General features: G+C 42.3%; 1 protein-coding gene across 1 annotated transcript in view; it reads left to right on the top strand.

Moving 5' to 3' along the window:
- LYPD6 (LY6/PLAUR domain containing 6) overlaps window positions 1-15576 on the top strand; it is a 33387-nt gene extending 17811 nt beyond the window's left edge. Inside the window, exons 4-5 of the mRNA XM_082261406.1 lie at window positions 12885-13015; window positions 15179-15576. Of these exons, the coding sequence (XP_082117532.1) occupies window positions 12885-13015; window positions 15179-15349 (302 nt within the window). The 3' untranslated portion in view covers window positions 15350-15576. The remainder of the gene's footprint in view (window positions 1-12884; window positions 13016-15178) is intronic.
- Window positions 15577-16395: the final 819 nt, after the last annotated feature.

Raw genomic sequence — 16395 nt, 5'->3', positions numbered from 1 at the left:
TCATATTTTTTTACATGCAATTACTGCCCGTGGCTATAGCCACTAATAGTAACTATTGTATTCTGCCAGCCGGGAAGGCTCTGCGCCCCCCCTCTACCTGCCGGCAGAATCCAATAGTGCTGCAGGAGTCATTACCTCCATCAACACTGACTGGGCTAATGGGGGAATCGAGCAACTTTCTTTCCTTCCACCCGTGGTGGAGGAAAGGAAATCTATCAACCTATGTATAACCAGTGTGTAACCGCGCTAATATATCCAAAGGTCAATCTATGGCCTGCCTTCGTCAAATAAAGGGGGAGAAGTGATCTGCTTCTGGATCAGATTCGAAAAGTCAGCAAAATTATTTTCCATTTCTTGCAGGGCTTTCTCCCTATTCATTCCCGGCATTATATTGGCAGCCATTGTCCAGATAAAATCATAAATTAATTATATCCAGTCTGTAATACCCCCCCCCCCCCAAAAAAGTGTTTTTTTTTTTAACCACTTAAGCCCCGGAAGATTTTACCCCCTTCCTGACCAGGGCCTATTTTGCGATTCGGCACTGCGTGACTTTAACGGACAATTGCGCGGTCGTGCGATGCTGTACCTAAACGAATTTGGCGTCCTTTTTTTCCCACAAACAGAGCTTTCTTTTGGTTTTTTGATCATGCGCTATAAACAAAAAAAGAGCGTCAATTTTGCAAAAATAACTCTTTTTCACATTTTTTATATGAAATTCCCCCAAAAAAATTGTAAAAATCAAAATTTTTTAACATTTTCGGCCGATTTGTTTTATTCAACATATGTTTGGTAAAAAAAATTGCAAAAAGTGTATTTTGATTGGTTTGCGCAAAAGTTATCGCGTTTACTAACAAAGGGAAAGATTTTTGTCATTTTTGTTGTGTGTTTTTTTTTTTTAACGTGTAATGGCGGCGATCTGCGATTATTTTTTTTTTTTTTTGCGGTACTGCGACATTGCGGCGGACAGATCGGAGCCTTGACTGACATTTTTGACACTTTTTGGGTTACCAGTGACATTTCTACAGTAATCAGTGCTATAAATATGCACTGTTACTGTAAAATTACACTGGCAGTGAAGGGGTTAACTTTTTTTGAGAGGGAGGGGCTATGTGTGTCCCTAGGGGCGTGATTCTAACTTTGATTGGCTGTGGCTTGAGATGTATGAACAGTGATCAACGGTTCTACATAGTAGAACCGTATGATCATCATTCATACACCGGGGAGAATGACAGGCGGCTTGTTTACATAAACAAGCCGCCTGCCTTTCTCCCTCTCCACCCACCGACGATCGCGAGTGACCGGCGGACGATCGGGTCCGCCGGTCACACGCGCGGGGGGGTCCGTGACCGCACGGGAGCGCAGCTCCGGCCATGCGCGCTCGCTCCTGAGACCCTCACAGGCTAGCGATGTAGACCAACGTCGCTCTGCCTGTGAGGGGCTGACTGCCGCAGTAAATATATTGTGAGCAGTCGGCAAGTGGTTAATATCTTTATTAGAACATTTTTGTTAACCAAACAAGCTCTTGGAAAAATTGCTTGACTTGAGGTTTGAACCTGCATAGTCTTAAAATATTTTCAGCTTAAACTTTTTTGTCTTTTGTTTGTCTTTAATATTGAGTGGGAAACGATTACAACCCCTAATGAGTTGTTGATGCTCCTAAGGGTTAAATCAGAGAGATCTTTACTCACGTATGAGTGTATTTATAAGGATTTTACAGAGATATTTATCCTGCAAAACTTCATGTACATTCATTCTGTGCAGTAGTTACAATAGTCAGTAGTTACTGGGCTATTTTCTCTCCAGGTCAGATGTTCTTCATTCTTAAGAATTGTGTGAATCCGCAAATACACTATGATCATCAGCTCCATATTGTGCTTAGAATGTGGATTTTCCTGATTTACTCTATTCCTATGATGAACATCTGACCTGGGCAGAAAATAGCCTGGTAACATTTCGATTTTTCCAGCATTCGCACAAAATAAAATGACATGCAGTTTTGCAGGACAAATATACCACTTATTTGTCACGGTGACAATGGTTTCATCAGACTGGAAGTGAGGGATAATCTAAAACGGAAACACAAACCGAAATAAAAATCGACAGGGGTTCTAGTCTTGCCCCACTCTATTGGTATAACTACGAATGCAAGTTACTCACTAGGGGGAGAATTTCTGGGGTAAGTGAGGATGGAAAAGGATCTGGGGAACCAAGTAGATCACAGACTGAACAGTAGCATGCAATGCCAAGCTGCAGCGAAAAGGGCAAGCAGATTATTTGCATGCATTAAAAGGGTATTTACTCAAGAGCTAAGGCCCTGTTCACATCTGAGCGTTTTTCAGCTTGTAAAATGCTCATCTCTGAGGTTTTAAAACGCCCAACAAGCAAAATCCCATTCATTTCAATGGCCCTTGTTCACATATGAGCGTTTTGTCGCCTGAAGCAAAACGCCTGAAGCTCAAAAAAGTACATGAGCTTCTTTTTTGGCATATTGCAGGCGTTTTTGTTAGATGAAAAATGCCTGCCTTAAAATGCCTGAAAAACGCCCAAAAGAATGCCTGAAAATGATACGCTCAGGTGTGAATGGAGCCTAAAATTTTTACCAATTTAGAAAACTCTGGTTTAGTCACATCTTGAGTATGCCATCCAGTTCTGGTCACCAAAGCCATCCAGTTCTGGTCACCAAAGCTAATAAGTGGGCTGGAGGACCTCAGTTATGAGGAGTGACTACAGACATTAAATGTAGTTACTGTGGAGAAGAGACACTTAAGAGGGAATATGAATAGACAATACAAATCTTTTAAGTGGTGGCTTTAGCATTTGGCGGAAACTATTTAACCTAAGGTCTCATGGCCACACAATGAAGTTGAATGAGAAGCAGTTCAATCCTAAACTGAGTAAGGGGTTCTTTACTGTTATACTGTTAGAGCAGTGAGGTTGTGGAACTCCCTTCCACAGTTGGTGGTGTCAGCAGTGTAGATAAAGTAAAAATAAAACTTTATAGATGTGTTTCTTAGTAAACACATTGTACAAGGATATAGAAATGGTAGACTCAAACACACTCGGGTTGGTCTGGATGGACTGGTGTCTTTGTTCATCCTTACCAATCATGTAACTATGGTATGGTTAGTTGTTGAATGTTGCTTCTGGAGGAGATCAATGTGACCCTGTATTGTAGGAGTCTTTGCTTGCACATGTTTACAGCTATGTGATAGATAAGAGGATATACATTTAAAGGCTCAGACAGATTTTAGTAGTAGCTGAGGAATAATTCTTTCCATTCCCTGCGGGGTAGAAAACTTTCACGGCCTGATATCCAACTTTCACAGTAAATCTTCTATAGGTGATGTTGGGAAAGTACAGGGAGCGTAAACTATGCGTCCTGTCAGAGCGTGGAAAAAAATAGCTTTTTGTTTTGGTTTTGTGCTAAGATTAAAATATGGCCTGCAGGTAATAATGGGGATTATAAACAGCTCTGCGTTCTAATCTCCGATGATCTTATCACAACTTTGGTGATTTACGCTCTTCTCTGGTAGCCAGGAATCCTCTGACCCGACCTTCACTTAATGAACTTGTCTACAATGATGGGGCAATCATTCATATCTCGCTGCTGCCTTCTCCTCCCTGATTGGGAGAGATTTAGGTAATTTGCTCTGTTTGTCTTCAACTGAAAACTTCAGTTTTGTGATTGATGTTAGAATTTGCTAGGCAAGGCAGTTTGTAAATTAGGGAGATGGATTAGAACACCTCTCAGGTCTTTGGAAATTGAAGTGCCATGCCACTTAGAGGTTCAGATACGACTTTTTGTACATTAAGTCTGGGGTAAAGTCCAAAGAGGAGCCAATGCATTTTAGGGGTCCAGAAACACCCCCTTTTAATGTAATTGGACTAGAATTGAACTGAACCTTTAATGGTATTTCTTCCACTTTAATTACAAACACATGTTTTGTCAGCAGCTGATTTGGCAGCAACCAAGGTTTTTGTTTTGCCGCTTGTGTCCCGGTTAGGAGGATTCACCCTCCTATGAAAGTGAAAGAAAATCCCAAATTTTGAGTTGTCACCAGAACAGAAATAAAGGAGAAATCTTCTCTTTTCCGTGCGGCTCTGAAACCGACATCCCAGCATGACTTGCATACAACTTCTTTAACAAAAGTCAATGCAAGTCATGCCTTAGTCGCACCATCAGCCATAAAGGATATAAGTACATTTTGAATGGACCAGATGCCTTTTACTAACCCAAATATTACCTTGTAAAAGTAGTAGCGACATCATCGCTGTGCTATAGATAGCATGCGCAAAAAGCAGAGCTGTGGGAGGGACCCAGAAGGCTCCACCCACTACAGGATGTTGGCAGAAAACTACAGGAGGGGGCGGAGACGAGACCAGTCACCCTGCACAAGGAGAGGGCGCAGCAGTGACCGGTCTTTAATACAGGATGTTCCTGCACAGAGGTAACGTTTCACACTGGATTACTGCACAGATCTGGAGGAAATACATAAATCACACCAAGATTCACAGAATACACAACTCTTGTATTTGACAATATTTACTTATCCTGGAGTCCGCTTTAAGTTTTGGGTAAAATAGAACATAGCTAAAATCTCTGTCCATTTATTTTGCTGTTTATGTCCAGCTGTGTTCTGCACATGCAACAAAAAAGAGGAAATCTCTCCAAAGCAAGGGAGATTAAACAGTCCAATAACAGTCCCCTCTAAGACTTGTTACTGGAACAGATGTCCCCCATTAAGTGATTTCCCTTCACCTCCTGTCCTGGTGACCACTCGAAAATGTTGGACTTTCCATCACTTTCTGTCTGAGTGAAAATGTTAGGAATAGGGGAGTAAATCTTCCCAGCAATAAAATCCTACAGGGTAAACTTGGATACAAGCTTAGGCATCGCCCAAAAATACATTCAAAATCGAAAGTACAAAATCTTTATTGAACTGTTATTGTAAATAGAAGACCAACTCTAAACCCTAAAAAATAGGTGGTTATAAAGTCTAATAATTTTTTACTTTAATGCATTCTCTGCATTAATCTTCCACTATCTGTTCCTTACCCCCCTCCCTAAGTACTTACCTGAGCCCTTTCTTGATCCAGTGCTGTGCATGTCTGCAGCAGCGTTGGTCTTTGTTCCTCTTCCCACAGGACAGATTTAGAGCAGCGGGAGCCATTGGTTTCTGCTGCTGTCAATCAAATCCTATGAGGAACGGGAGGGGCTGAGTCACACTTTGTGTTTGTGGATGCACGCAGCCTGGCTCGTGAGCGTGTGCATGCATATGCCACCATAGCAAGAGGCTTGCTTTGGTGGCACACGCAGAAGAGGCAGAGAAGAGTGCCGACGGGGGACCCTAGAAGAGTAGGTAAGTAGGTCACAGTACATGTTGGCATTCATGGTTCCCTCAATGAACTGTAGCTCCCCAGTACCGGCAGCACTCATGCAGCCCCAGACCATGACACTCCCATCACCATGATTGACTGTAGGCAAGACACACTTGTCTTTGTACTCCTCACCTGGTTGCCGCCACACACTTTTGAAACCATCTGAACCAAATAAGTTTATCTTGGTCTCATCAGGACATGGTTCCAGTAATCCATGTTCTTAGTCTGCTTGTCTTTAGCAAACTGTTTACAGGCTTTCTTGTGCATCATCTTTTAAAGAGGCTTCCTTCTGGGACGACAGCCATGCAGACCAATTTGATGCAGTATGCGGCGAATGGTCTGAGCACTGACAGGCTGACCCTCCACCCCTTCAACCTCTGCAGCAATGCTAGCAGCACTCATACGTCTATTTCCCAAAGACAACCTCTGGATATGATGCTGAGCATGTGCACTCAACTTCTTTGGTCGACCATTGTGAGGCCTGTTCTGAGTGGAATTTGTCCTGTTAAACCGCTGTATGCTCTTGGCCACCAGGCTGCTGCTCAGTTTCAGGGTCTTCGCAATCTTACTATAGCCTAGGCCATCTTTATGTAGGGCAGCAATACTTTTTTCAGATCCTCAGAGAGTTCTTTGCCATGAGGTGCCATGTTGAACTTCCAGTGACCAGTATGAGAGAGTGAGAGTGATAACGCCAAATTTAACACAACTCTTCCCCATCCACACCTTAGACCTTGTAACACTAACGAATCACATCACTCCTGGGAGGGAAAATGGCTAATTGGGCTCAATTTGGACATTTTCACTTAGGGATGTACTCACTTTTGTTTCCAGCGGTTTAGACATTAACAGCTGTGTGTTGAGTTATTTTGAGGGGACAGCAAATTTACACTGTTATACAAGCTGTACACTCACTACTTTACATTGTAGCAAAGTGTCATTTCTTCAATGTTGTCACATGAAAAGCTATAATAAAATATTTACAAAAATGTGAGGGGGTGTACTCACTTTTGTGAGATACTGTACATTTTTTAATTAATTTCATAGCAGGTACATAGTGTGATTCAAACCGTCTATGGCCAGTCTTAGTTTAGTTGTAATAATGAGGTCCACTTATTAACATTGCTACATCCTAGAGAGCAGTTGGGTGACAGAAGAAGATACTCTACTCTTGATAATTGGAATTTAAAGACTTTTTTCCTTCAGTGAAATGCCGTTAGAGGTAATCTCCTCTTCTCCTGGAAGGCTGACATTGCATGTGATTTATGCATTACCTGCTGCATATCAGTCGTCACCTCACCTGGCGTCTGCAGATAGCGAGAAAGAGACGTTTCAGCGTGCCCTCGCAGTTTTCTTTACTCCCAGGTGGAAAGAGGCCCTTTCTATTGTCAGAGTGTATTTACCAAACATCAGTGTCCACTGCCCATGATATAGTATGTCTGGAAACCACACTCAGCAATTAATCAGTGTACAATAGCTGTCCTTTCACAGGGGATTAGAGTTGTAGCTTATGATATTGCTCAGATGTTTTCATGTAGATAAGTTTGACAGGACATTAGAAAACCAGGAAGAAGCGGGTGAGAAAAGTAGGATCGGAAGGATGAATCCATTCAAGGAGTAACCCAATTTTATAGACTGTGAAAGCTTTGCATATCCATTTATTCTGGGGACATCATGTACCTGCTAATTGGTGGTTGTTTTTATCAAAGCGTCTATCATGGGTATCTATAATAGAAAAATAGTGCAGCGCAATCCTAGTGGTAAAATTATAAAATCATGCAGAGTCCCAGTGTTAATAGGTGTCCATATAAACAGATAAAAGTCTCCAGTGTAAAGTGGTCCTAGGGCAATTCCATAAGGTGCTTGTCTCCACGAGTGCTCATGCAATCCCACCACCTGTTCACACTGCCGCTCACCTTAACAAAGAGACCCTACAGGGTCAACCAGCATTTCATCTCAAAATCAAAGCATCCTCACACTTTCTTCCTTAAGCGTAGTAAATGATTACACCTCCGATGCACTGTCAGCTCCTCAAACAATGTTACCAATATGTGTAGGAGACAAGAAAAAACGATCTAATGCTCTCTGTATGCAATCAAGCACTCTTTAATCCATATAAGAAAACAACTCACATTTTTGAAGAAAATAACAGCGCATATCTGCAGAGTTTGCAAGCAGGCGTGCATCAGGTCCACCAACCCGGAAGAGTGAGAGGCGGCCGCGGGTCACGTGACATCCCTCGTACGCGTTACGTCCGTGAAAATAAGCGGGACTTCTTCAGCAAGGGTCACGTACCATACTGCGGACCCGTCTTTTATGACAATATGATCTGCCCACCTCCTGTCTTCAATTAACTAATCAGTATGATTCCAAATGGAAACAGGAAACAGGAAGTGATTTTTTATCATGGGTATCTATCTGACTTGTTGGTTGTGTCTAAGACTAAAAGATTTACCTTTTTAGTCTGGAATCGCTCCTAAAAAATAACGGGGTACTTCCTTGTATGTAAGTGTGCCTATGGTCCCATAGCTGTATATCGTCAGTATTACATTCATGGCACTGCTGGCTCGGACTGCTAGTCTCAGGGATTTAAGCCCCGTACACACGAGAAGAAATTCGGCCAGGAATTTTCGTCCAACGACCGATCTGCCTATTTTCGGCTTGTTAGTATGATGCTTCCGACAACCGACTCCGACTTTTCGGCCGAAAAAATCCTGGTGTGCAGGCTATATAATTTTTGTTGACCATCAAAACAGATTTTCGTCTCATTAGTACAGATTTCGATGGGGAAAAATCTTATGAGCAAGACTAGGCATGCTCAGAGATGAAAGAACACATAGAAAGCAATCCAACACATGACATCACTTCTGAAGTAGAATTCTGTCGTACGGGAAAATTTGTGTGCAGTCTAGAGCACATTCCAACCAACAGACACCACTCTGGACAAAAGACGGACGACCGGTCGGCGGAAATTCGTTGCGTGTGTACGAGGCTTTAGTGATACAACTACTGTGCTCTTCACTGTTCTATTTTCCTCCACACCAAACTCACCAAACCATGTCTGTATGGAGCTGACTTTGTACACAGTCCTGCTGGAGCTGAATAGAGACTTCCCCAAACTGTTACCACAAGGCTGGTAGAGCACAATTGTCTGAAATGTCTTTGCCGTGACATTTAAGAGTACCTTTCACTGTATAGGACACCATCTGTCCTGGCCGAACTTTTCTTTCCGAAAGAGAGTGGGTTATGTTGGCTTTGTGGTTCACACGTTGATACCCTTTTCCATACGCTTTGGGAATGCCCAGCCTTACAGCCTTTCTGGCACTTGGTTCTAGCAATCATACAGCACACCCCAGGCTTTGACGTAGCAGACAACCCAGCGGAAGTCCTCCTCCATCTGACCCCAATGTCTTGTAAGAGGTATAAGAAATCCATGTTGCTCCAGTTGTTGAATGCCTCAGTCGTGTATACCAAGAGCCTGGAAAGGCTCCTCCCCACCAACCTTGAGACTGTAGTTCACAAAGGTGAATGATATACATGAAATTGAAGAAATAACTGTGGCCCTCAGGGATAAGGTCTCTGATCAACATAAAAAATGGTATTACTGGAACAAATTTAAATATTCATCTAGATACAATGAACTACTTTGAACTGTCAGGCCTATATCCTGCAACCTAGGGCCTGGAATCTTTTTGAGGTTGGCCTAAGTTTTTTTTTTTTTTTTTTTTTTCTTTGTACACCTCCCTTTCCAACCCATTACCCCCCCCCCCCTTTTTTTTTCCCCCTCCTCCCAAGGTGAAATACATAAATTCGTTTGGATCTGGAATGTTTTCCCAGACATTGTTCAATTTTTCTTCTTTTTATTTCTGAAATAATGAAAGTTGTAAGGTGTCATCACAACCCTCCCTGTGTGGAATTGTAGTTATGTTGTCATGATTATGTATAGTCCATCAGAAACTTAATACATTTAGAGCCCATTCAGACTAGCGCGACTTGTCAGGCGACTTGTCAGCCTGACAAGTCGCGGTAGGTCGCGGTCCATTGAGTAGTACAGGACCGGTTCTAATAGGAGCGACACGAGTCGCTCTGACTTAGAAAAAGGGTCCTGTACTACTTTGGGGCGACCTGGGAGAGACTTGCATAGACTTCCATTATGTGAAGTCCCTGCAAGTCACGCCGAAGTCGCAGTGCACGCGACTTCACAGGTCGCCCCCCGAAGTCGGATCGCCTCAGTGTGAACCGGCTTGTATCTGTGTTGTTTAATTTTCTTGCAATAATTACCAGTTGAATGTAGAAAATTGTTCAAGTTTGTGCTAGGCACTCCATAGATGAGAGTTTTTGTACAACTGATGGTTGGGATGTGACCCTTCTAAAAGAGAGAATGTAAAAAAAAAAGTACCCTTTACTGGAAACACCTTAACCTGTGGGCTGTCCACATATGTTTGGCTATATAGTGGCGGGTATGCCAAACATTTGGCTATATAGTGTTATCTGATTGTTAAAGCTCAAGGAAATTGGGGAAGAAATCCATAATAAGTCATCAGGAACTCTCTTCTTTACTATTATTTCTTCACTGCCTTCTCTGATCCTCCTCCTATTTTGGAAGTACATTTTTGGGTTTGACCTCCACCAGTGCCATTTACTGGTAGATATTATTTTAGGGAATTTTTTCCTGCAGTTATTCAGATCTGCTGATCTAAATAGGTCTCAGCTTTAACCTCCTTTTTCTGCTGGTCGGTATGGCTTGCCATTCATCAAATATCTGCATCTCTTTGATTTCTACTGGTCCCAACTCCTTTTGTATTCTGGTTGGTGTACCCTATCTGCCATATGTCTTGATCTTCATCGTGGTTCTTGGATCATGCTTGTATGTCTCAAGTGTCTGACTATTTGCTGCTTTCTGATTCAGCACTTAAGGGTCATGCAGTCAAGCTTCAGGCTTTTTTGTAAGGATGAAGAATGAACTGTGCATCATAGTGACAGGCAGCCTATGTTGGGCACTGGTGACATACAGTAGAGTGTCCACCCTTATCTGTGATAAAATTTATCATCGGTAGTTGGAACAGGTGCTTGGCTCAGTTGTTGCACTCCAACATTTAAATACATATTACTCAGTGAAGGTTACATGGTTCATAAGGTGGGTCCATCCACCAGCTGTCCATCCATATTCCTATTGCACACATTACCAGAAAAGGCTCTATGAAAGTGGGTGCTGCAGGGACTGCCAGCTGGAAACTGGATCTTACATGACACAGTGTAAATATTTGCCAGCACACCACGGATCTTTAAGTTGTGTCCAAACAGCTTTATTGAAGTATGATGACATCACAAACAAGAGAGTGTAACGTTTCAGAGTCACCCAGGACCCCTTCGTCAGGCGTGTGATGATCACATACCTGACGAAGGGGTCCTGCGTGACTCCAAAACATTGCACTCACTTGTTTGTGATTTTATCATACTTCAATAAAGCCGTTTGGATGCAACTTAAAGATCCATGGTGTGCTGGCAAATATCTACACTGCAACAAACAGCTGTGTCTCTTAGTTCTCCATGAGTGAGGTCATTCACTGCAATCATACTTTGTTCAGTTAGTTACATCATACATTTCATTTCAGAGAGAATATTCATCTTTGTCTTGCTAATCACTTATCGAGTTTGTGGACTGCCAGAATTCTGACAATCTTGTTGTTTTATTCCTTACTCAATAAATGTTTCTGTATGAGCGCTGCCTTTGTGTAGGTGGAGCGGAGATGAGAGATGGGTCAGACAGCTTGTAATAACTGAACCAATGCCGGCGGTATGTTAGTTTGTAGAAAGCTCCTGTTGTTTTCATTCAGGGTGTGTTGAGATCGCTGAACGATATTGAAATGGAGGTTTGTTTGGGGGGTTAAGCCTCAACTCCCCTGACACAGGTTTCTTGGCTATGATAATAGACCTTGCAAGATTGCATATACTCATACCTTACCTTATTATAAAAAAAAAATGGTATGTGACCTGAAAGAAAAACTCCAACAAATGGCAAAAAAAAAAAACAATATAGAAATGAATTATGAAGCGGTGTATGTATAACTTTTTTTCACACAACTTTCACCCAGAATTCACATTTTTAGATCCAATTTAAAAAAATGTGTGAATCTTGGATGCAAGTTGTGTGAATATGTGAAAACTTTTATAAATAGACCCCTTGTGCTTGCAATGAGGGAGCACGATGGATAATATAGACACCCTAGGGGTTGATTTACTAAAGGCAAATAATGTGCACTATTGCATAAGCAGTTGCTCCAGAGCTTAGTAAATGAGGTAAAGCTTCACTGTCCAAAGAACACCCAATCACATGCAAGGAGAATTTAAAAAACAGCATTTTTGCTTGCAGGTGATTGGATGATGGAAGTCAGCAAAGCTTCTCCTCATTTACGAATATCTGGAGCAACTGCACTTGCACTTGCAAAAGTGCACAGTTGATTTGCCTTTTGTAGATCAACTCTAGATGTATTTAATATTTATTAACTCTACACTAGGGATCGACTGATTATCGGCAAAGCCGATATATCGAGGGCCGATATGCACTTTCCCCGATATAGCAACCAAGGTGGCCGATATTACCGACATTTCAGAAAGTGCTTGTACCTGAGTGATGCCTGCAGCTAGAGGCATCACCCCGGTACCGGTGCCCATAGCCGATGGTCGGCTGTCTTGTAATGACAACCGATGTGGCTCAGAAGCCGCCTGGCTGTCATTACAAGGAATGGGAGGGGACGTTCCCCCCTCCTGTCGCCTTCCGCGGCTCACCTGAATCTTCTGTCCCACCGGGAGACCCGGGCATCCTACCTGCATGGCTGCCGAAGACCCGATCAAAGCCGCATTCGGGCTCTGGTCGGGTCTCCATGCAAAAACCCGGAAGTGATGTCATGACATCCCTTCCGGGTACTGGCGCCAGATTCAAAAACATGACAGAAGCATTGTTGAAGCAGCTGTTTTGAACGCTAAGTGCAGAGGAGGGGTTTGTGGGTTTGGGGTCTTTAGACCCCCAGATCCCTCCACAAGAGTACCTGTCAAGTAAAAAAAAAAAAATAAATAAAATATTTTTTTGAATGTACGAAAATATCGGCCGATCCCAATACACGGTGACCAAAATATCGGTATAGGCAATGAAAAAACGATCGGTCGATCACTACTCTACACAGCCTCATTTCTTTCTTATTTAATAGGCATTTTAGAGTTTCTGTTATTTGTGTGCCCCGAAAATCACATTCGGCCCTGTTCATGCCAGTTCCTGCATTTTATGTGCATTGAACTTTGATCAAAATCTACATTATATAGAGTTAAATGGTAAAGCACCTAAAATGCAACACACGAAGAGCACTACACAGATGTGGACTGCAGCGTTTTTTGATCCGCAGCAATTTTCATGGGATAAAAATTTTAGTATATGCATTTGTAATTTATTGTACAACTTCACTGCGGACCTTTTTAATATTTTTATTTTTCATATTTTGTCTCTTCCCCAGATACACGATACTGTCACTCTCACCATATCATGGATGCTGTGGGGGAAAGTTTGTCGGTGACAAAACGCTGCGTGTCGCTGGAGCATTGCCTGAACACGGGGTGCAGAGACAGTGGGAAGCATGGCCACAAGGTATGACTTTATGGCAATATTTTCATTTTCCATTGACTGCAAGCATAGAAACACAGATGAAAAGAGTCCCAATCACTGCACCAAGCAAACCTGACGATCATGGTCTTAGCTCCATGGGTGGGGGGAAATGCGTCAGCCGGGTGCGTGACTTGGACACAGCTATACAAAGACATTAAGGGTGCGGCTTCAGGCTCTAGTAAGTCCTTATATGCTGATAACCGTTGGGAGCGCAGGCAGAGAAAGAGCTCGTCTCGGCTCCATAGAAGCCAATAAGGAAGGAAAGGAAGTCACAGGAGCCGCACATCACACAAAACCCTCATGTAATAAAGAGTGGAAGCAACCTCAGCAAAGATTCAGTCCAGGCCACACCCCAACAAGTTTCGCCCTGCCAAATGGGAATTTCCATGACTAAGTGCCGTGGGTGGGGTGAAAGATGTTGGGGGTGTGGCATGGACAGAGTCTAGGCTGAGGCTGCTTCCGCTCTTTACATGAGAGTTTTGTGTGACGTGCGGCTCCTGTGACTTCCTTTCCTTCATTATTGGCTTCTATGGAGCCGAGACAAGCTCTTTCTCTGCCTGCGCTCCCAGCGGTTATCAGCATGTAAGGACTGTGTGATGTGTGGCTCCTGGGACTTCTCTTCCTTCCTCCATTGGACAGCGCTAGACTGAGTCTGCTAATACCTGCATGACTGTCGGGACTTATTGGTGTGCGGTGATCGGGACTTTCTTCTCTGCTCAATACAAAGAGCCAGGATGGGCTCTTCATACCGATACTGCACCCACAGTGGAGTCTACTGGATTTGCATATAGGAGTGTGAGCTGCAACCCATATGTTTTTAAGTTTACATAGAAATATAGACATGTACTATTTTTTATTTCATTGCACAACAACTCACAGATGGTTTGCAAGTGCAATTTTTTGCACTTCCTAGGTATGTTGTGGCTGCATTCAAAATGAATGGGGCAGCATTATGTTGTAATCTCTTATACAGCAACACTCAGAATGTGAGAGGAAGGGGTGTCCTGCATTTACAGGATAAGGAATGTGTTGACAGGAGGAGTAATCAGAGAGCTGACCTCATTAGTGCTCTTACAAGGTCCCGGTTTTGGGGGTGGGGAGGTGACTTGCAACCATGCCTCGGACTTAAGCAGAAAAAATGCAGGTCACCAGGATGACTGTACTTCTGTGGAGGGGCTGTGTCTATCCCAGGACAGGATCGATGTAAATGCAAATCCCTTAGCAAGAAAAACACATCCCGTACACGCATTTCATTCAGCTTTAAAGTTGTTGTAAATCTCAGACATGAAACATGAACAAAGCATATCCCTCTATAGTGTGTCTCAATCCAGAGCACTAAGTGTCATTTCTGTCTGCTGCTTCCTTCCTCTGCTACCAGTATGAATAATTTTTGACAAGTTTTCCTGACACCAAGAGAAAAAAGGTGACAGGGCTGGGAGCCCAAGCTGATTGACACCTTTAGCTCTGTTCCTGTGTGCTATGTGAAGAGGATGTGTCCCTTCCTTCCAATCCGCTCTCAGAGCTCTTCTCACTGAGCTCTTCAGAGTGTAACTTCAGCTCTCCTACCCATTTTCTGAAAGCTCAGACAAGCTTTATAAATTCTGCACTTTGAACAGCTGTAGCGAAAAAAAAGAGAAGACTGCAGATAAACAGGTACAACTTATGTAGGATGATTTGTTTAATCTCTGTGTATCACCTGAGACCAGTCACTTTACTGGGTATATGTAAGGTTTTTTAACCATGTTAATTTTAGAAGACCCATTAAGCTGGGCCTGCCTGCCTCTATGCTGCCTTTGCCTGATTGAAACCTCTGCCTGAGCCATCAAGTAAGGGACAAATCTCTGTCAAGAGTCATTCTCTTGTGTTTGTGAATGTCAGCATGAGCTACTGGGCTCTGTAAACAGGCAATTTACAACAAAGGAGCAAAATAGACTGGAGAAAACATGCAAAGGGAGCCTAGAGCTCCCCCTCTGGCTGAATAAAAGATTATATAATTTTTATATACAATATTTCTTATTTACAGATTTTAAAAGGATAAATATTTTTTAAAATGTATATATATATTTTTTTTTGTTCTGATTATTATGTACAAAGACTTTAGAGAAAAAAATTAATATGAATAAAACCTTCTCTTTGTTCCTGCAGGTATGCACATCATGCTGTGAAGGAAATATCTGTAACATGGCTCTGCCCAGGAACGAGACAGACGCCATCTTCTCCACCACATCCCCGCTCAATGGCTCCCAGAAACATTCCACACAAGGCCTCGGCCTCCTCCTGTGCCTTCTATACTCTTCCTGGCTATTCCTGACATAGAACAGTCAAGGACGGCAGCAAGAATTGGCTTATATGTGTACTGTGTACATAGGATTTATTTATATTTGGAATGGACGCTGTATATTTTGTATATTCTTATTTTTATATGTTCAGTGGATTCTTAAGTCAGAACTATTTTTATAAATAGAATAATTAAATATAATTGGGGTCTTGTGAGAGCAGAATCTTTACTAACACAAGGGACAGACTATGTTCCTGACAAATGAAATGGGTCCCTGGCATTGGCTACTGTGAAGATCCGTGTCCAAGAAAAAAAAATATCACTTTACCAACTTCTGGACTGGAAGGTTTTACCCCCTTAATGACCAGGCCACTTCTTGCGATTCGGCATTGCGTTACTTTAATGACAATTGCGCGGTCGTGCGATGCTGTACCAAAATAAAATTGATGTCCTTTTTTCCCCTTTAGGCTCCGTTCACATGTAGGCGTTTTGGGGCGTTTTTGGGGCGTTTTTCTGCTCTAGGATCAGCTCTCAAAACGCCCAACAAGACAAATCCTATACATTTCAATGGCCCCTGTTCACATCTGAGCGTTTTGAAGCTGTATACAAAACGCCCAACGCTCAAAAAAGTACATGAGCTTCTTTTTGGGCAGATTACAGGCGTTTTCCATTGATCTCTATTGAATCTAAAAACGCCTGCACAAAAATCGCGGTAAAAATCGCGGTAAAATCGCGGTAAAAAACGCCGCAAAAATCGCGGTAAAATCGCGGTAAAAAACGCGCGAAAAACGCTACGCTCAGGTGTGAATGTAGCCTAAATAGAGCTTTCTTTTGTTGGTATTTGATCACCTCTGCGATTTTTTTTTTTTTTTTTTTTGCGCTATAAACAAAATTCTGAAAAAAAAAAAAAAAACAATACTTTTTACTATCTGCTATATAACATTCCCAACAAAAAAATTTAAAATCTAATTTTTTCATCATTTAAGGCCAATATGTATTCTGCTACATATTTTTGGTAAAAAATACCCAATAAGTGTATATTGATTTGGTTTGCGCAAAAGTTATCGCATCTACAAACTATGGG

This window comes from Pelophylax lessonae (genome assembly GCF_965119305.1).
Source record: "Pelophylax lessonae genome assembly, chromosome: 6".
NCBI lineage: Eukaryota > Metazoa > Chordata > Amphibia > Anura > Ranidae > Pelophylax > Pelophylax lessonae.
Note: the sequence above shows the minus strand (reverse complement) of the source record. Positions and strands in the feature narration are given on the sequence as shown.